This window comes from Sus scrofa, chromosome 8 (genome assembly GCF_054392235.1).
Source record: "Sus scrofa isolate SSC_HxYL_T2T_F1_AM1 chromosome 8, Sscrofa_HxYL_maternal_Yorkshire_Landrace_v2.0, whole genome shotgun sequence".
NCBI lineage: Eukaryota > Metazoa > Chordata > Mammalia > Artiodactyla > Suidae > Sus > Sus scrofa.
The window spans coordinates 126,162,993-126,183,697 of record NC_139390.1 but is presented as its reverse complement, the minus strand read 5'-3'; the positions used below and the strand labels follow the sequence as shown (position 1 = coordinate 126,183,697).

Genomic DNA, 20,705 nt, shown 5'->3' with positions numbered 1-20,705 from the left:
TCTTCTGCCTGCAAATAAATGGAGTCAGTTTAAATCCATATGGGAGAAAGCCATTCTCCAATCCAGTCTTTCTGATAATCAAGTGGAACCATGGATTCTCACTCAGGATTGGTTCCTTGAGTTAGATGCCACTGGCCAAAACACTGGAGGAGAAAGTGGGGTGTGTGTAGGCCCTGCCTCAAACTTCATTCCGTGTTTCTAACAATATTTATTATATACGACTTGCTAAAGAGTCTTTATATAATAAATCCTGTTCCAGAGACCATTTGAAAGTCTGAAGTTTCTGTGCTTGAATTTTAGATGATTTATGATAAAGGGACTACCAAAGGACATTTGTTAAGGAAAAAAAAAAAAATGGGATGACAAATTAGTCTCCTTACAGTGGTTTTCCTGTTTTTGTTTTTCATTTTAATTCTTCCTCAGTCTAAACATTCAGTCTACTCTTACCATTCTATGTTTAATATCCCCTAGTATGACAGCCAGTCCACTCAGAGGTCGTGATGCCCTCAGTAAGAGGAAAGATTCTGAATTATAAGATCAACCCACCAGACACAAAGAATGGAAAGTGCGAGAGAGCTCCAAAAACGGTGACTATGTTTAGAAGCACAAGAAAAGCAGCAAGAAGGAGTAGTGAAATATCTAGAAATGAAATTGGATATATTTAAGAGGAATGAGAAGGGGAAAAATGTAAAATCGAGAAAGAGAAACATATATAAGAAGGATAATCTCTCAGAAAATTTTCATTAAAGGACTTGTAAAAACCATAACCAGAGCAATGAAAAGCAAGAAACTAAGTAGGAAAGGAAGGGAAATAAATTATTTAAAGCCGTTCTATTCAGCTCAGTATGAGCTGGTACTCAGAAAAATGCTCAAATAAATATGGAATTTTAAATGGAAAATGAACATTCTGACAGTCAGAGACAGTTTAACATTCCTTATTTTTCAGACCTAATGACTTACTGGAGAGCACAGAGCAGGTTTCCTACTTGACATATTCACAGTTGTGCTCCCAACAAATGGTGATTCACAGAAATATTATAGCACTTCTCTATTCTTTCTTTTTTTTAATAAATAAATTTTATTGGCTTAGAGTGGACTTAGAAAGTTGTGTGAGTTTCAGGTGTTCAGCTAAGTGAATCAGATACACATACAGATCTAGCCATTGTTTTTCTATTCTTTTTCCATATAGGTTATTATTACACAGTATTGAACAGATTACCCTGTGTATAGCACGTTTCTTAATAAAGAGATACTGTTCCTTTTTGAGTTTCTCAATGACCCACTAAGAGTAAGAAAGAGGTTTTAAAATTTCTTTTACAAAATTACAATATATTTACTCAAAAAGTCATTTAACTTAATTATTATAGACAGCAAGAAGAGACATTAAAAACGCATGCTTCAAAGTTTTATCCCTGGGGTTACTTTCACTAATTTTCAAATAATCACAATCAAAATGAACACCGCACATTTACAACCCTCAAAAATGTAAAAGATACAAATAAAATATCTGAATTAATATGTAATCGAATTTAAACGAGCTGACCAGTAGCAGGATAGAATTATAAGGTGCTGGTATATTTAGTATTGCTATTCCTAGATTTTGGTATTTTCCAGAGATCATTACAACTCTTTTTCAAATGCTCAGGTTCCACTGCAAATCCTCACAGTCCATAATTCAATAGAAAGAACAAGGAAAAATGCACGTTTCAGAATTTTACTAGCTGTGACACGCAAATACAATGTCACATTTAACCTTCTTGGGACTTGCTCTATTTAAGTTGTGGAAATGTACCACAGTAGCTCAGCTTAGAATTCAGTATATGGAATAATGAAGGCACACACACCAAACCTTTGACTTAAAACTGCAGTAACTATTTTTCAGAGAATAATATAATCACGTATTTTAATTGTTTAACGCAAGTTTAAAAAAATTGGTAATTTTAAGTAAACTTTCATTTTGTGTTTCCATTCAAATAATCATATAGTCATTTCCTTTTGGGGCCTCGCTCTCTCACTTCACCTTTTAAATTCTAATCTGCTTTTATGCCTGGGGGCTACTATTTCCAGACTCCAGGCATCCGGCACACCCTGTTTTCCTCTAAGGCTAATGCAGAGACCGAGAGAACCTTTAAAGATTGGCTTTTACCATGCGTTCTTCCTGACCTTACCTCAGTGCCCTGTGGACTTCTCCCCAAGTTTGAAAGGCAGCTATGCCCAGTGGTCCGATGGGTGAGTGCGGCCTCCCCATAGGGTGGTTTCAGCCTCTGAAGGGAACTGAGAGACTGCAGCAGCATTGCAGAGACAAGGGGCCAAGTGCCGGGCATTCCCACATGTGGGCTACCTGCCATGCACTCCAGATCCTGGCTCTCCACGGCTCAGGCTCCCACCCATCCTTTGAGGCAGTGATGACTGTCCTTCCTCAGTTTTAACTGGGTTAGGGGTGTGTGGAAAGTGCTCTCTAGAACACAGTTTACTAGCCCAATCATTTAGTCATTAAGTGCTCTTGTGAATCCTGTCCTATTCTATAGCCTGCCGTGTGCTGCCTGCCAGCAGCTGAAGTAGGAAGAAAGCACAGCCGCTGCTTTAGGAAATCGTGTGAATGCCAGCAGTGGCCTGCGAGCCGTGTTAGGTGGCATGCTGGTGCTGACTGCTGTCAGCCGGTGACAGTGGCCTGAGCACATCCCTCTTTACTTCATGTTCAGTAACTGCATGTTGGTAGCTTGAAACCAGGGTGGGAAAGAAGTGACACCAAGAAAATCTGCAAGTGCTACAAACCAGGGCCACTGTCACCCCACAGTGATGGGTTGTTAAACATTTACCAGCACAGCTCTGGAAGGAGGTGTTCATTGTCTGGAGAAAAATGTTTACTGAAATGTTGAGAGTTGAAGGATCTTGAAGGATAAATAAGAGTCTGGAGAATTCTCCACAGAAGGAAGGGAATGTTCAAACACGTGGAGGCTGCAACAGTCCACGCTATGTTCGGATAATGGGTGAGAAGTCTGGTGTGAAAGGAGTTGGGGTACACTCGGGTGAGGGAAGGGTGGGAAGAGAAGCAGGGCATGCTTGGACTGAATTGTACAGGCTTTAGCATAGTGGCAGAAACAAACACATTTAGTGTTAGCATACGTATTGTAGAGGTATGTACTTTGCACTCATTCCCTCCATCAAAGAAGGAAGGAAGGAAGATAGGGCTGGATAAACTGATGACAGAGATGTGACAAAGCAAATAGAGTCAAATGTTAATTGGAGAAAGTAAATGATGGACACATGGCTACTGATGGTAAAATTCTTTCAACATTCCTTTATGTTTGAAACATTTCATAATAAAATGTCAAAAAAGAAAAAAAAAAAACTATAATTGGGGAGTTCATATTGTGGCTCAGTGGGTTACAAACCCGACTAGTATCCATGAGGATGTGGGTTTGATCCCTGGCCTGGCTCAATGGGTTAAGGATCTGGCGTTGCCGTGGGCTATGGTATAGGTCATGGACATGGCTTGGATCCCGTGTTGCTGTGGCTCTGGTGTAGACCAGTAGCTACAGATGAGATTCAACGCCCAGCCTGGGAACTTCCCCATATGCAGCAGGTGTGGCCATGAAAAGCAAAACAACACCAACAACAACCTCCCAAAATAAAGAAACCAAAAAACCCCAAATCTGTATCTGGAAGAGGCTTGGCTTTGAAGGGAAATCGAGACAGCAGCTTTAAGCAGAGAGGTCTCTCTGTCTCCCCACTCCTGTTATGAGGGGAGGCATGAGCTTGCCACAGGAGGCAATGAAGAAATGTTCTCAGTACAGTTACCTTCACTCCTTTCCTTCTCCAATTCGACTGGTAAGATTGTATTTTATAAGCTCAATTCAACAGATTCTAATTGCGGTCGATAACCTTTTTGTAACTGGAAGAAATGAAGATGATGAGCTACATAAAAATTTCATACTTGACTATCCTATAAAATAAGAATATTTTCATATTACTAGAAGCTGAAAAAGTTGCTTTCAAAAAATCGAGGTGCTTGCTCTTCAATGGAAAAGGCAGCAGAAAATTTATTTCCACTTCATTATTATATTGGCCTCAAATGCTTTGCTATTATTTAGGCTTCCTTCTTTAAAGGACTTTTAAGTAACACATTGTATACATGGCATATGTGTCTTTAAATGAAATACAACGAAGGAGTGTATTTACGTTAACATTTCATACTTTTTCAAAAGAAAGACGTATTTTAAGAACTATATTTTGCCACTAGGCTTCAAATCTCTTAAATCTTTTAATTCAAATTCTGAGCAAATGGTATCGAAAACACCACTTTTTCAAATTTATTAAAAGATAAGGAAACTATTCAAAGTTCATCTCTGTAAGGAAACTATTCTACTTGAAAGTAAAACTTTGAGTCATTATTTTTTGAGTCATTATCTTTAAGCAGAATTTAGATGTTTCCAAATTTTATTTTTCAAAAAATTGAGCAATAATTGAATTTGAATAAAGGCTACTGACAGAACAAAGCACAAGGTGCCGAGATAAGAAATATCTTTTGTTGTGCTACAGTAAAGACAAAAATTAGTTTGGTTTCAATCCAAAATCAACACTTTTTTTTTCTTTCTTCTTTTTAGGGCCACACCTATGGAATATGGAAGTTCCCGATATAGGGGTTGAATCAGAGCTGCAGCTGCTGGTCTAGGCCACAGCCACAGCAATGCTGGATCCTAGATGCATCTGCAACCTATGCCAGAGCTTGTGGCAATGCCAGGTCCTTAACCCACTGAGCGAGGCCAGGGATCAAACTCACGTCCTCTCGGACATTATGTCAGGTTCTTAACCCGCTGAGCCACAAAAGAAACTCCCCAAACCAACATTTTAAAAATACGATAAAACACAAAGACAGAATATGTCTTCAGATGCCTCTAAAAATCTCCCGTAATTGGTCTTTATAGCTTTTTATAAATGATGATGAAATTATAAGTATACAGATGTCTTATTTGGGAGAATGCATGTCCCAAATTTGCCCCATAAGGCTATGAGGCCAAACCACGTGCTATAATCCCTAAATCATTTTCTTCTTTTTTTGGTCTTTTTAGGGCCATACACACAGCATATGGAGGTTCCCAGGCTAGCAGTCGAATTGGAGCTGTAGCCACTGGTCTACACCACAGCCACAGCAATGCCAGCTCCGAGCGGCATCTGCAATCTACACCACAGCTCACAGCGATGCCAAATCCTTAACCCACTGAGCGAGGCCAGAGATCGAACCTGCATCCTCTTGGATACTAGTCAGATTTATTTCTGCTGAGCCATGACGGGAACTCTTGTAATCCCTAAATCTTATTTGCTTCATCTTTTCTTTCTCTGACCTAGTTGGACAATAACCGGTTGTGAACTTCTATATCTCAACAGAGTTATGCTGTACAGAAATGACATAAACCTCCACCCAGTTCTGCCCTTGGCCGTGGTGCCACTTGCTTCACTACATTTTCTATACTACCAGGCACTTGAATCCTGGGATTTAGGGAAAACACCACAAACGCTGAGAAATCGTGTTCACTCTGATGGACTGGCTTTAAAACTGGAGCCTTCCCAAAAAAATCAAATACCTGGGAATACACCTGACCAAGGAGGTAAAAGACTTATATGCTGAGAATTATAAAACATTAATCAAGGAAATTAAAGAAGATGTAAAGAAATGGAAAGATATTCCATGCTCCTGGGTTGGAAAAATTAATATTGGAAAAATGGCTATACAACCAAAGCAATCCAAATATTCAAAGCAATCCCTATCAAATTACCCAGGACATTTTTCACAGAACTAGAATAAACAATCCAAAAATTTATGTGGAACCACAGAAGACCCAGAATTGCCAAAGCAATTCTGAGGAACAAAAAACAAGCAGGAGGCATAACTCTCTCAGACTTCAGGCAATATTACAAAGCCACAGTCATCAAGACAGTGTGGTACTGGTACCAAAACAGACAGATAGACCAATGGAACAGAATAGAAAACCCAGAAATAAACCCAGACACCTTTGACAATTAATCTTTGACAAAGGAGGCAAGAACATAAAACGGGAAAAAGAAAGTCTTTTCAGCAAGTATTGCTGGGAAACAGCTGCATGCAAATCAAAGAAATTAGAACACACCCTCACACCATGCACAAAAAGAAACTCAAAATGGCTTAAAGACTTAAATATAAGACAAGACACCATCAAACTCCTGGAAGAGAACACAGGCAAAACATTCTCTGACACCAACCTTCCAAATGTTTTCTCAGGTCAGTCTCACAAAGCAACACAAATAAAAGCAAAAATAAACCAATGGGACCTAATCAAACTGACAAGCTTTTGCATAGCAAAGGAAACCAAAAACAAAAAGACAACCTATAGAATGGGAGAAAATAATTTCAAATGATGCAACTGACAAGGGCTTAATCTCTAAAATATACAAACAACTTATACAACTCAACAGCAAAAAAGTCAACAACCCTATGGAAAAATGGGCAAAAGACCTGAATAGACATTTCTCCAAGGAAGATATACAGATGCCCAACAAGCACATGAAAAAAATGCTCAATATCCCTGATTATTAGAGAAATGCAAATCAAAACTACCAGGAGATACCACCTCACACCAGTCAGAATGGCCATCATTAATAAGTCCACAAATAACATATGCTGGAGGGGGTGTGGAGAAAAGGGAACCCTCCTGCACTGTTGGTGGGAATGGAAGCTGGTACAACCACTATGGAGAACAGTATGGAGGTACCTTAGAAAACTATACATAGAACTTCCATATGACCCAGCAATCCCACTCTTGGACATATATCCAGAAAAAAAATTTTCCCTGAAAAAAGACACATGCACCTGCATGTTCATTGCAGCACTATTCACAATAGCCAAGACATGGAAACAACCCAAATGTCCATTAACAGATGACTGGATTAGGAAGATGTTGTATATATACACAATGGAATATTACCTGGCCATAAAAAAACACAAAATAATGCCATTTGCAGCAACATGGATGGAACTAGAGACTCTCATACTGAGTGAAGTAAGTCAGAAAAAGAAAGACAAATACCACATGATATCACATATCTGGAATCTAGTACATGGCACAAATGAACCTTTCCACAGAAAAGAAAATCATGATTTGGAGAATAGACTTGTGGTTGCCAAGGCATGGAGGAGGGAGTGGGATGGATTGGGGAGCTTGGGGTTAATAGGTGCAGACTACTGCCTTTGGAATGGATAAGCAATGAGATCCTGTTGGTAGCACTAGGAACTATGTCTAGTCACTTATGATGGAACATGATAATGTGAGAAAAAAGAATGTATACATGTATGTGTAACTGGGTCACCATGCTGTACAGTAGAAAAAAAGTGATGTATTGGGGAAATAAAAAAAAAAATTAAAAAACAAAACAAAAACTAGAGCCTTAACATTTTTCACTCATGCATCCACAAAAGAATATCCTCCAAAGGACACTATTTTCACCTCCAAGTTTAAGTAATTGTAAAGAATTATGTTGTAAACATTGCCATTTTAAAATGAAATGGCTAATCTTTTTTTTTTTTTTTTTTTTTTTTTTTTTTTTTTTTTTTTTTTACACCAATGGCATATAAATACCATAGCAAATGCATATCACCATTATCCATTTAAGGAAAATATCCATGAAGAAGACATTCAGATATTTAGAAATCTCACATTAGTCCTTTTTTCTTTGAAACTGCGTTTCCATTTCAATTTCCCTGATCCTACTTTAGTGAGTTATATATTAATACTTTAAAATACTTGTATCACCACATTATACCTTGCTGTCAAAAATATGTTAGAAATTTAAATTAAATGTATTTTTAAAAATTTCCTGAGACAGTAAGGCCCTAAGTCTTAAAAAAAATCTCTGGTAATGAAGATCATAATCAGTAGTGCCTAATTGAGCTATACAGCATAAAGATATGATAAATGTTTATGAATATTTTAATACCATAGAAATAAATTTGACTGGAATGTATCCCTTAATGATAAGGATGGGAGGGCAGTCACACTGAATTGACTAAGGAGACTCCTTAGACCCTGAGTTTTTCCAGAGCCTCTTTGCTCAGTACCTCAGGCAATGTTCACAGTGACCATACCTAGGAAGACTTAGGCTTTTCTGCTAAAATGCGAGAGAAGAGTGCGAGAAATGCGGGAGAGAGGAGGTGGGAAAGGAGAGGCTGCAGTGAGCCTGCCGCCCCCAGCTCAGGTGACTCCCAGACTGATCCTCTCTAGGAATGAGGACACATGGAAGCTGAGGATCTGAAAACAGATTCGCTTACTCCTTCTGAAACCTCTCTGGGTAACTGCAGTGGTGCAAATATTGCTGAATGAAGACAGCTGCTGTATCAAGAATGAGGTGACTCAGTTTCTAGAGTTGACGGTTGCTGGAAGATCTCCTTGACTAGCCCTGACTTGAGAATCCTATGGTGCCGATCCATTTAAGGTCAGGGCTGGTTAAATCCAGTCCAAAGAGATGGGACGTGCTGGCCTTCACCACAGAGCTGCGTGTATGCAGATGGAGGTTACTCTGTGAGGCCGAGGAAAACACCTTTAGGATAAGAAAGTCGAAAAATCTCTGTAAAAACTCGTCTTTTTGAGAATTACAACCTAAAATATTTGGAATGCCTTTCTAATTTTGATCCTGAAAATATCACACTACATATCCATAGGCGATAAAATTGGGACATAATGGCTACACATTCCAAATCACTCCAAACCACATGGAGTTCTTCCACATGTTTTTCAGCTCCGCTAAAATCTCAGCATGTCAGAGAGAGCCTACAATGGTGTGATATTTGGCATAAGGCTATTCTGTCTTATATGTCATTTCGAAAGCAACAGAAGATCCTTGGAAATATGCGTATTTTTAAATAAAAGTCTCTCCTGTGTAATGGATTTTTCAAAAGGCCAGTATAGCCTAGACGGTTTCTTCCCACTTCTCCTGTCATAAAACCTAACTGGATTCTTTGGATAGAAAGTCTTAAAAATGTACAGACTACCCTCAAATGTCAAATAACTGTCATTATTTGGTTATCTTACTAAGTAGTTAAAAGTTACTTTCGTTTGCAAGCATTAATTTGATTCCACGGACTTTTGTTCTCTGAGACATCGTGTTCCATCTGTTTGATGATTCCTTGGAAGTGTTGCAGAAATTGTCTACAAGCATAACTATAACTTACGTAAAATTTTAAAACTTTAAACGAGATTAGGAAACTTGGTTGATTTTTCAAGAAATGATCACATATTCAGCCTATGCCTTGCAGAGGACATGACAGTTTATTTATATTTACCAGAGTAAAAACTAATAGCATGTGAAATTCCATTTGGATTGTACTCTTTATCAAGACAGAAATTTTCAGGGGTCAGTTTATCAATTTTATAAACTGACCCCTGAAAATAAAAGTAAAATGAAATAACAAATGTCAAGCTAATAATATAGATGTATTGTCTACAGGAGAAATAATCATAATGCCTGGATGTTTACTCTGTCAAGGATTATTCTGGATTTTTTGAGGATATAACAGTTGAAAAAGGTATTTATTGGAGTTCCCGCCGTGGCTCAGTGGTTAACGAATCCGACTAGGAACATGAGGTTGTGGGTTCGATCCCTGGCCTTGCTCAGTGGGTTAAGAATCCGTCCAGCGTTGCTGTGAGCTGTGGTGCAGGTGGCAGATGCAGCTCAGATCTGGTGCTGCTATGGCTCTGGCGTAGGCCAGCAGCAACAGCTCTGAATAAGCTCCTAGCCTGGGAACCTCCATATGCCACGAGTACAGCCCTGGAAAAGACCAAAAAAAGAAAAAAAGAAAGAAAAAGAAAAAGGTATTTATTAAGGAACTAATTGTGCTTACATATTAAATGCTGGAAGAATGCATTTAGACTAGAATTTAATTCTGGACCCTTATGGATTTATAAACATCAAATACTAGAATGACATTTAAATGTCATCTCTGAAATTACAGACATTGAAGGAAAAAATAAACCAACAGAATAAAATACTATGTTTGTCCCAAGTGTTACACCCAAGGTGAAAAGCTAACTGAGTACCATTTGACAGCACAGTGTAAAAGCAGGCTGCAAGTATTGCAATTCCGTCATCTGACAGCAGAGGATGGTCAAGGTGCTGGCATGTATTGAGCTGAGCTGAACAAAGCCACTTCTGATGCTATTCAAGAACAAGGCAGGCTGTTTTGTCAGGATGGGAGTGGAGGTGGGTACAGTGCAGTGTTTGCCCAAAAAAGAGAAAGGGGTTAGAGCATTAGATTCTAGCCAATGATCAGTGCACAGGCCCAAGAGACAATTTAAAGAGGCAGAATGGTTCCCAGGTCGTGAGTCTTTAACATCACTGAAATATACTATTATCTTATCAGAGGAAAGGGATGTGCCAATCAAAACTGAACTGGTCAGCCACAGAGGCGTAAGAAAAGAGAAGCCCGGGCAAACATCTGAAATGTCTAGGGAAGAAGGTCCAGGGGCCGGTGGCCTTTTAGTATTCTGGCCCTACAGCAAGACCTCAGGTCATAAAATACCTGGCTTGTGCACGTCTTTTAAGACAAATGAACTGGCATGTGAAAGGCAGAACAGTACAGCAGTGAAGAACTCGTGCTCTGGAGTAAAAGACCTTGGTTTGAGTTGTGGTGCTGTCATTTTTGGGCTGCGCTACGTTGGGCAAATTACTAAGCTTGTGTAAGTCTCACCTTCCTCCTCTAAAAAATGAGGAAGGCTCTAAGTGCTTTATTTGCGTTATTTCAAATGGGAAGTTGTTGACCTCAAATCATCAGCTGTGAAGCAGGGAACCCAAGCCAGGATTCATTACAGTTAGCAGGATGACAATTTACTTCCCAGGTGGGTAGAAGAATTACCTACGTAATGTGTTCATTCCCTCCCAACGTGCAACAAACACAAGTGTCAGGTACTATGCTACCTGTGAAAGCACTGAACACAGAACTGCAGTACATGCTACTCAAAAATGTTTGCTCTTTATATTCAGAAGAAAGAAATGCTTGTGCAGAAGTGAATATTCCAGTTCTTCTAACAGTTACATTTCTCATTGTACAATAAAAGGTTGATTGTGTGATTATCATTAATCTCAAGCTGCCTAAGTTGGGGCCTTAGTCATGTTTTGTGCCAACCAGGCTAAAGGGTGGACCCCAAAATGATGGCCAAGTTCACTAGGGTAGGCAAGGAGAAGCCAGGATGCTGATGCTTCACTTTGAGACAAAAAAGACCTCTCTATAAAGAGAAGCTGACCAAACAGAATCAAAATTTCTTTCTTTGGAGTTCTGAGAAAAACTGGGAGAAAGTGTCATAGCTTCTTGTGAGCTAAGAGTAAAGATGAAGGGATAAAATGGATTTTTAGGGATGTGAAAACAGACTAGAAAAATAGTTTTAAACTTAAGATTTTCTAAGTATTTATTAAACTTTTTCAGATAGCCTTTAAACATGCCCTCTGAGATCCAACAACTATAAAGAGAATGTTTTACAAACTTTGGACTCGCCACAACAACTGCGCAGTTGTTGAATCAATTATTAATTATTCTCATATAAGTACAACCTTCAGATGAAGAAGTTGAACCTATAAAATGCCTTAGTAGAAAGGGGATCTTACAAGCTCTGCCCAAAACACAAGAGAAACATAACATCTTCTTATGGCATGAATTTTCAACAAGCTGACATTACCCACTATAGTTCTGTGAAAAATGCCTTTAATGTGCCAATTACCTCAACCTTGTTTGTGAGAAATGACGTCTTTGTAAAATACGGAGACATACATGTTCACAAAATCTTTGCCTTTGTTGAGGAAAGAGAGCTCTCTACTTCAACATCTTTCAAATAAAGAATACATTAAGGGAGTTCCCGTCGTGGCGCAGTGGTTAACGAATCCGACTAGGAACCATGAGGTTGGGGGTTCGGTCCCTGCCCTTGCTCAGTGGGTTAAGGATCCGGCGTTGCCATGAGCTGTGGTGTAGGTTGCAGATGCGGCTCGGATCCTGCGTTGCTGTGGCTCTGGCGTAGGCCGGTGGCTACAGCTCCGATTCGACCCCTAGCCTGGGAACCTCCATATGCCGCAGGAGCGCCCCAAAGAAATTAAAAAAAAAAAAAACAAAAAAAAAGAATACATTAAGGTTTATAGAGCCCATGCTTATTTCCCTTTTTATTAGGCAACATGGACTTCCTTCTCAAATAAATTTTATAAATACATTTAATTAAAGTGTATGCTTAATATGCAATAGCTAATGATTAATGTAAGCTGGCCAATGTCACCATTAGTTGAAGGAAAGTTCAAATGCCACAAAAATCAATGATTTTTAAAACTGTGAGCGTTGTATATGTGTATGATACATATATTTATGGAAATACAGTGTAAAATTCTAAAGTATTATTTTGCTGTGAGTATAATATTCTAGCCAATGGTGGACATTATCCAACCAATTAGTTATAACAGGGATACGGCTTTTTTTTTTTTTTTTAAACATTTAGTTTGTTTTGCTAAGTCTGCATTTCTGTGCAATGTGAAAATGATGCCAGCTAATAAACTCATTTGTAAAAAAATCATGTAGTACAAGAGAAAGCATTACTTTCAATGTCTGTGTACTATATCATTTTAATTGGCAACTTAAAAAGATTTTAATTACTGTAATGACTTGAAGATACTGATTACAATACGATAGCTAACCAGGCACTTGGTTTGATAGCCAAGGCCCCAAAATATCAACACCCATAAATATGACAGGGATTTATACCCTAGTACCTAGAAAATGCTTGTTGATTTTTAGACGTTTCAGTTTTAACAATATACTGGATATAACTGTTTCCATTTTTATAGCATAACTAAGAGAAAAAAAAAAAAAAGCAGTTCCCTGTACTATAAAGAGTTCAGAGTACAAAGGATACATTTATAGTGACAAAAATGATATATAGCCTCTAAATTACACACTGAAATATTAAGTAATGGAAAAAAACCCAACAATAAACTGGAAGGTAATTGACAAAGCCTGACAATAAACTATAAAGCCTTTTACAAAATATTGATTAATCTTTCCTTTTATATATATCTTCCTTTCCTTTCTCCAATTATATCATGCAAACTTAGTTATTTTAAAAAGGTAAGACAACACAAACCTGGTAAAATGAAATCCATCTTTGCATATAATTTTCTGGAAAAATAATATAAATTTCTCATATGGCCATATGTCTTAAAGCAATAAAATAACATAAAGTGTTTTTCCTTTCTTTGTCGTAAGCAAAAGAGGACAAGGAAATGTCTCCTATCAGTTATCAAATATTTTCCTCTTTCAGTTATCAAACATTTTATACCACATCACGCTCCCTTCTTCAACCCTCTATATCCTCAGTGGGACCAGCACTTTTAAAACTGGTTTCTTGTTGCACTAGACTCTCAGCTCAATGAAGGCAGAGACTACGTGTTTGCCACTAAATACAAAGAAAAATAGTCCATGAATAAATATTTTTACATGGAAATAAAAATATAAGATATAAAATAGAAAATGATATTAAAATTGAGTTACTCTGAGTTTTATTTTGTGATAAAAATGATTTCAATTTTCTTTTTTAGCTATTTTAAAAATAAAACAAATTTTGCTAGGTGCCTCTTTTCAATCATTTGTTATCAGACAAAGTTGTGCTGCAATATTTCATTTTCTCATTTTCTGGCCAGATTTCTATTTCACAGTAATCTTTCTGCATTTGGTGCAAATATTTTTAAATAGCTGTTGCCTGAATTGCTGCACAATCCTGGTTCTTACGCTCTCTCCTCATCACTGCCTTCTCCTTCACTCGTCTTTCTTCTCTAGCTTCATAAGGAATGGATAATTCTACGGGTGAGTCCCCAATTTTCTGTTATTTCCTTCCATGTCAGTAATTCTGGAAGTCTATTTGACTCTTAGGAGATTCACTTGTGACTTTCGATTCACAGCCTCCGTCACCAGCCCCGATTTTGTTCCCAATTTCCAGGGCTCCATTTCCAAATCCTGCTTGGACATTTCCAGAATTATGTGCGTCACTTCTACTCAAACGCATGTCTGTCACTGAATACATCTTTCTCCTGAAACAGATGAAGCTTTTCCATGAATGTTCTCATCCTCTTAGGCACCAAGGTTTGGAACCATCCAAATTTCTGTTTCCTTTGCCCTTGTGATTTCAGAGGTCTAAGTCCTTGGATAGCTTTCTGGACTCAGCTCCCTTTCTGCTGTATTATTATCATTATCATTGTTCAGATCTAGTCGCCTCGACTTTGAAATACTTTATTAAGGTCCTAACTTATATCCCAACTCATCCCTTGTTCGTTTTCCAAGCTTGGAAAAAGTACTTGCTTTTTCTCAAATACTGTTTTTATGATGTTACTTCTCGGCTCGCAAGGACAGGTTATGCTTTCAAGTTGACAGAGCAAGAATCCCATCGCCCCTGTGCTCCTCCGAGTTCTTTCTGATAGTGTGTCAAAACATGTCTCGGTATTTTTCATATTAAAATGTCATTGTTTCTCCCCCAAACTGCCACTTACTATAGGACGCATAACTTTTTATTCAGATTGGAAACCTGAAATACGAGATGCTGAAATGAGTTGCTCAGAAATGACAGTAATTACTGCCACAGGAAGAGCTCGAAGCTAATGGCTCTTAGTACATGTGCTGCCAAATGCATGGAGCTGAGGAGAGTTTTCAAGATGAAATTCATAGCAAACATTCATCCTGGCAAATAAATACAGCTTTGGTCGAAAATGATATGCCTGGACTCTAAAGAGGTGGTCCTCAGGGACCAATAAGATCCCATGTTAGTCCCACTAATGTCCAACTTTGCACTTTTAAAAAGTTCTGTTTGATTTTTTTAAAGCTACACAGAAAGCAGTGGGGAGACACTCTGGAACCCGTGATATTAGATTTGAAGAATTATCTAATAATTCAAAGCAGATGATGGAAGATAATTTTCTTGTATACAATTTAGATGGTTTCATAGAGTCATGCAAAAAACTGCTCTGATCCCATATTCAGTGACTAGCCTGTGGTTAACATTAGGATAAGGCAAAAATGTGGATAAAGGATAAGAGTTCCACCATGTGGTTTGCTACTTAGATGAAAGCAGAGACATAAATTCTAATTTAATATTAAGTCTTTCCAGTGCAGCCTGAAACTGTATTTGGCCTGAAATATTTGAGTTGTATTATTATTTTTCTTTCCTTTCTTATTCTACAGGATTGTTTTTACCTCCACAATTCTTTCCTGCTAGCCAGACTTATCACATATCATAGTCTCAAACATAATGTGTGTGTGTGTCTGTAATATACACATCATCTCAGACTCTAAGATTTTAGGGCCTAAAAGAAAGTTCCAAATAATACTTCTAACTCATGAAACTGTCATTAGGTTTCTAATGCTTACTGCTATCCCAGACTTCCTATGGTAATACCAAACAATAAAGAAAGCTTTGTGATGCAGATTGCTTGATTTTTGGCAGCTTCCCCCTTCCCGCTGTGCCCCCCCACACACACACACTTTGGAATCACTTACTACTAATCCTTGGTCTGAAATGAGTCTTCTTCATTAATGAGAATTAACTACCAAATGAGATACATCTTCTTGGATTTCTTCCTTCTCTGAAATGTTCTGGTGAATAACAAACCCAAATTGAAACCAGACTATCATTTTATCATCCAAAATCAGAAGTGGAAACAAGAATCCAAGACCCCAATACATATAAACTAGATACTCAAAAGACATTTGCTGCCTTCAACTGCTTCAAAACTTTCAAGATAGCAGACGTTTTGGATTTTATTTCCAACATAAAAGAAACATGGCCCAATTTAAAATGGCAATCTTTTTCTAGATAGGCTATCAAATTCCTTTGTTTGTAAGGCTGAAGCTAAGCAGGAGAAATTCATGAAGTGATTTCTACCCAGCAGAAGCCTAGATGAACTGGGAGACTTTTTGTCTGCTCAGATACAATAAAATTTTTCACCTGATCAAACACTTATAACTTGTTGGAGTAAATTAAGGTTAAAGGAGTAAAATGAAACTATTTTATCTGCTTTGATTGGCTTGGCTGAATAACAGCACAAAAAATCTATTACCTTATGGATATTTAACAGAACAAACTAAAGCATATTATGTTTAGTTATTAGAGTTGTATTGTTAAAAAAAAAAAGCATCATGCTGCTTAAAAAAAAAAAAAAAAAAAAAAAAAAGATTTCAAGGACTGTAATCATGGGCTGTGGAGAGTTCAAGAGCCTGACAACCAGGCTGACATTGGTTTGAATCCAGGCTCTATTATCGATTACTTCACGAACTCTATGACCTGAGGTTTTTTAACCTCACCTCCTGGAGTCAGGCTAGCTTCATCTGTATGTAAAACCAGGATAATCAAAAAGTTATTTTGAGAATTAGAGATATGATAAATCACCTAGCAAATTCACTGAAAATGAATGATAGTTAATAATTACACACTTTTGTGGGTCGAAAAGGTACAATCAGCAAAGAGTTAATACATATAAACGACTAAGGAAGGTCGCTAAGTGTTAGAGCTGCCGCCACCACCATCATTAAGTGGTAAAGGGGAGCTGACAGAACCTGAAGGAAGACAAGCAAAACTAATCCCACACCTATCATTCCTCGAGGACATACAACTTCCTGTCTGCAATAGACTTTACGAACACTAAGAGGTCAACTTGATAAGATAAACAGAGGGACAGGGGCTATAAAGGCACCATTACTACCTTGGACTTTGCAGCTGGCATCAGATATTAAGCAAAATATTGAGAAGGGTTTGATAATGACTCAATAAGCGATGGCTCCTCTTGAGGAGGAGCAGCAGGATAAGGAAGTGCTTTCATGAAGTCCTTGATGTCTTCTAATTCCTGCTTTCATCGCTGTAGCCAACAAGGAGCCCAGGAGCCTGACAGGCAGAGCAGAGGACCAGCCCCCAGGAAGAGAGACTGAGGGCTGCAGCAGGAGGGAGAGGGCAGGAGAACTGGAAACTCTCTGCTAAGGGTGAAAATGGCATCACGCACAAAAAAGACAAACAAACTTTCAATATATTCTCAATAAACTGTTGTCCCGAAGAGAGTCAAAGAGTTGTGGGAAGATTTACAAGGTGTTCTTTGAGCCCCTTTGAAGAAATCCATAATTTTTGTGTTATAGGAAAGCACTAACGACCATTGCTGATGATTTACTCTGAAATGGATAATACCCCAAGTTAAACACGTTTTAATTAAAACTTTTACTTCTGTTTTCTTTTTTTCTTTCCTTAGAGGGCAAATTTATGTGATTTGAGCTAAAAATCCCATTTAGAGACCGTAGCTGTTTCTCTGCAGGACTGACCTAAGATTTAAGCATGGCAGTAAGATTTCACTGGTCTGCTTAGAAAGAAAAAAAAAAAAAACCTGCTTCCAAGTGCCTTGAAAAGGACATGCACTCCTATAATTGGAATGGACAGGCTTAAAAGCAACTGCTGATGAGCACAGCACATTGATTGGAACTAATTATTTTAAAGCAGAGGAAGTTCCAAAATATATCCTTTCATGTAAGTGACTGAGCAGGTGGGTAAAGAGAATTCACTATAAGTAATTCTTGGTAATATTCAACTGTGCAGGAAGCAACTGTGGAAATGTGCAGGCATTTTTGGCTACAGGACCTGGAAGCACATAGTAGGTACCCAGTATATATTTGCTGAATGAATGGATTAACACATAATTACAATCATAGGCAGGTCTACCTATTCATACCACATATTACATTTTAAATAGATTGTCTAGGGAGGGAGTGGGATGGACTGGGAGTTTGGGATTAGTAGATGCAAACTATTGCATTTGGAGTGAATAAGCAATGAGGTCCTGCTGTATAGCACAGGGAACTATATCCAATCGCTTGTGATGGAACATGATGGAAGATAATATAAGAAAAAAATGTCTATATAGGTATAACTGGATCACTTTGCTGTATAGCAGAAATTGACAGAACATTATAAATCAACTATAATAAAAATTTTACAAATATTGCCTATATCATAATTATTGGTCAATAAATTTGACTAAAGCAGACTTCTTAACAGAGGAATATCAATGCATTGATGCCAATTAATCTTTCTTTTGAGGAAAAGAAGAAACACAGTGAAAGACATTTATTGCAAAATCTTTTCTGACTTTTACGATTTAGATTCCACCAGGTTAGTATTCTTTTTTTAGGGAAAAGGTCTCTGCCATGATGAGGACTAATAGCTCTTAAACGATACTGCTAACCCTGGGAAAAGTTAATAATAGCAAACTGAGACTACAACATATGAAACATCTAGAATCTGGATAAAGCATAGAACATCCACCGATCTTCTGAATATTTTAAATCATATCAATACATTTACTTAAGTAAGCTCTTAAACTATTCAGCTAATCTGAACCTAGTAAAATATATATATGTGTGTGCATACATATATATTTTTTCTTCCCTTCCCTATATTGTACATTCCCTTGCAATGTGACATATGACTGAGGAATAGTATAAGGATATAGGTAATGAAAACAAGAGAAGTTATAGAAAGGAGAAAAACTACGAGGTGGTAGGAATAATTGTACACTTAAAATTTACCTGAGTATGTGTACTTTATGAAAGAGTGTATGGATACCTGTATTTTACTTCTGCTGACAGCATTACGTAGTCTGCACTTACAGGTATGAACTGTATTAAACCCAAGTAAACATTAAAACATGCTGTTCAAATAATAACTTTCTGAAAGGGGCACAATTTTTTTTTGGAGGGGGTCTTTTTTTTTGCCTTTTCTAGGGCTGCTCCCGCGGCATATGGAGGTTCCCAGGCTAGGGGTAGAATCGGAGCTGTAGCTGCCAGCCTGTGCTAGAACCATAGCAACGTGGGATCCGAGCTGCGTCTGCGACCTACACCACAGCTCACGGCAACGCCAGATCCTTAACCCACTGAGCAAGGGCAGGGATAGAACCCACAACCTCATGGTTCCTAGTCAGATTCGTTAACCCCTGAGCCACGACGGGAACGCCCAAAAGGGGAACAATTTTGTTTCATTTTACCCAATACAGTTTTTAAAGGTAAAGACTATATCAATTTGAACTTGTCACAATATCTAGTTTCCACTGCCACCTTCACCCTTTATTTTGTAATTCGTCTTATTTCATTGATATTAACTGTTTATGCGTTGGTCTCTAACAGAATGTGACTTCTTAGGTCTTTAATGCATTTTGGAATCCTGAGAGCCCTGTGCAGAGTAGGTACTTATTAAATGTTTATGGAAGTGATGTTTGCTCTTGCTCTTGCACTTTCTCCTTCAACTACATTTTTGTAAGTTTCCATTCCTTCTGAGGTCCTTTTGTAAAAGCCAGAGTAATCTTTTCTCTTCATCTCCATTCACTTCTTGCATCTTTGTCTTTACATAGAAATCATACTCTTTGAGGGTAATTGAATAGCAAATAGTATCTTAAAAAACAACAATAAAAAGACCCCATAACTTATTCATTAATCATTATAGATGTGAAAAAATATCTGGATTAACATAAATACCAATATATTGATGCATTTAGTATCTTCTTTTAACATAAAGATTAAAATCTGAATAATTGGCCTCATTAAAAGAGCCAAAAATGTCATTTAGCAATGTGGGCTGCTGAAAGATGGTTATTAAAATAGCTCACTGCTTCAACAAATGTTTCAGGGTAATGGGAAAATTCTCTCATGGTTTTTGTTTCTTATATTTCCTCAAAGCAACTAGAAAATAGAACAATATTTTTCATTTTCAACAGTATGTGTATGATTTACACATTATCCAAGTCTTAGAAAATTATTCTTAGGGTTACTTATGTGATGCCAAGTAATTACCTGGCAAATAAGCATTAGCACAAAGGCTCAAGACTCTTACCATCAAATCCATCTTCTTCTGACCCTAGTTCATCATCTGAGCAAATATTGAGGACATTCACCAGCATCTCAGTCACTAAAGAGAAAAAGAAAGAAAAAAAAAGTCCAAATTTTCTACCATAACCTTCATGATTACTCTGGCATCGTTAATGAGCAGACTTAGCAATTACTTTTCTTACCTATACTGAAGATAGAATTTCCTGCAAAAAAGTTTCTATAAAATTCAGATCGTAAAAGATAACAGGCTTTCTGTTTCTATGCAGACTTTATGTTTTAAAAATTATTAACTCATGCCTATGAAATCTAATGATAACATTTACTAGACATGGGTCAATAAGACAGTGAACAAAAGAAAATGTGGATGTAAATATACTATGAATCTATGAAGGAGAAAATGATTACTTTTGAATTTTTCTTTACCTGTAAGGTGATGCTAGATCTAGACCAGATTACAAACTTTTGTTAATAGGGACCAAGTTGTTGGAGCTCTTTTAAAATGTTTTTTTAAGTTCCCCAGAGAAACCAGCACAGTAATTGATATGCATGTGGTTTTGCGTTTAATAAAAACTGATAATTGAGGAACTAACATTTTTGCATCAGTTTCAAGAATACCAATTTTAAAAAATGAATGTGTTGATATATCTCATTAAGTGTCATGTTAAAAAAGATTTTACAAATGAAGGTTAGGTAAGTTTAATAAGAGATAGAGTTGAGTAGATATTACAAGAGGGTTATACAAAAGCATTATACACAGAAAATTAGTACTGCATGACTTTACACTAAGTCACATGTCATCTGC

At 37.5% G+C, this 20,705-nt stretch overlaps 1 protein-coding gene across 2 annotated transcripts in view; it reads right to left on the bottom strand.

The window, feature by feature from the left end:
• The window catches only part of PPP3CA (protein phosphatase 3 catalytic subunit alpha), a 317,262-nt gene that overhangs the window by 14,757 nt on the left and 281,800 nt on the right, over positions 1 to 20,705 (bottom strand). For both annotated transcript variants that reach the window (XM_021100471.2, NM_214128.1), the window contains 1 exon segment: positions 19,908 to 19,982. In XM_021100471.2, coding sequence (XP_020956130.1) covers positions 19,908 to 19,982 — 75 coding nt within the window.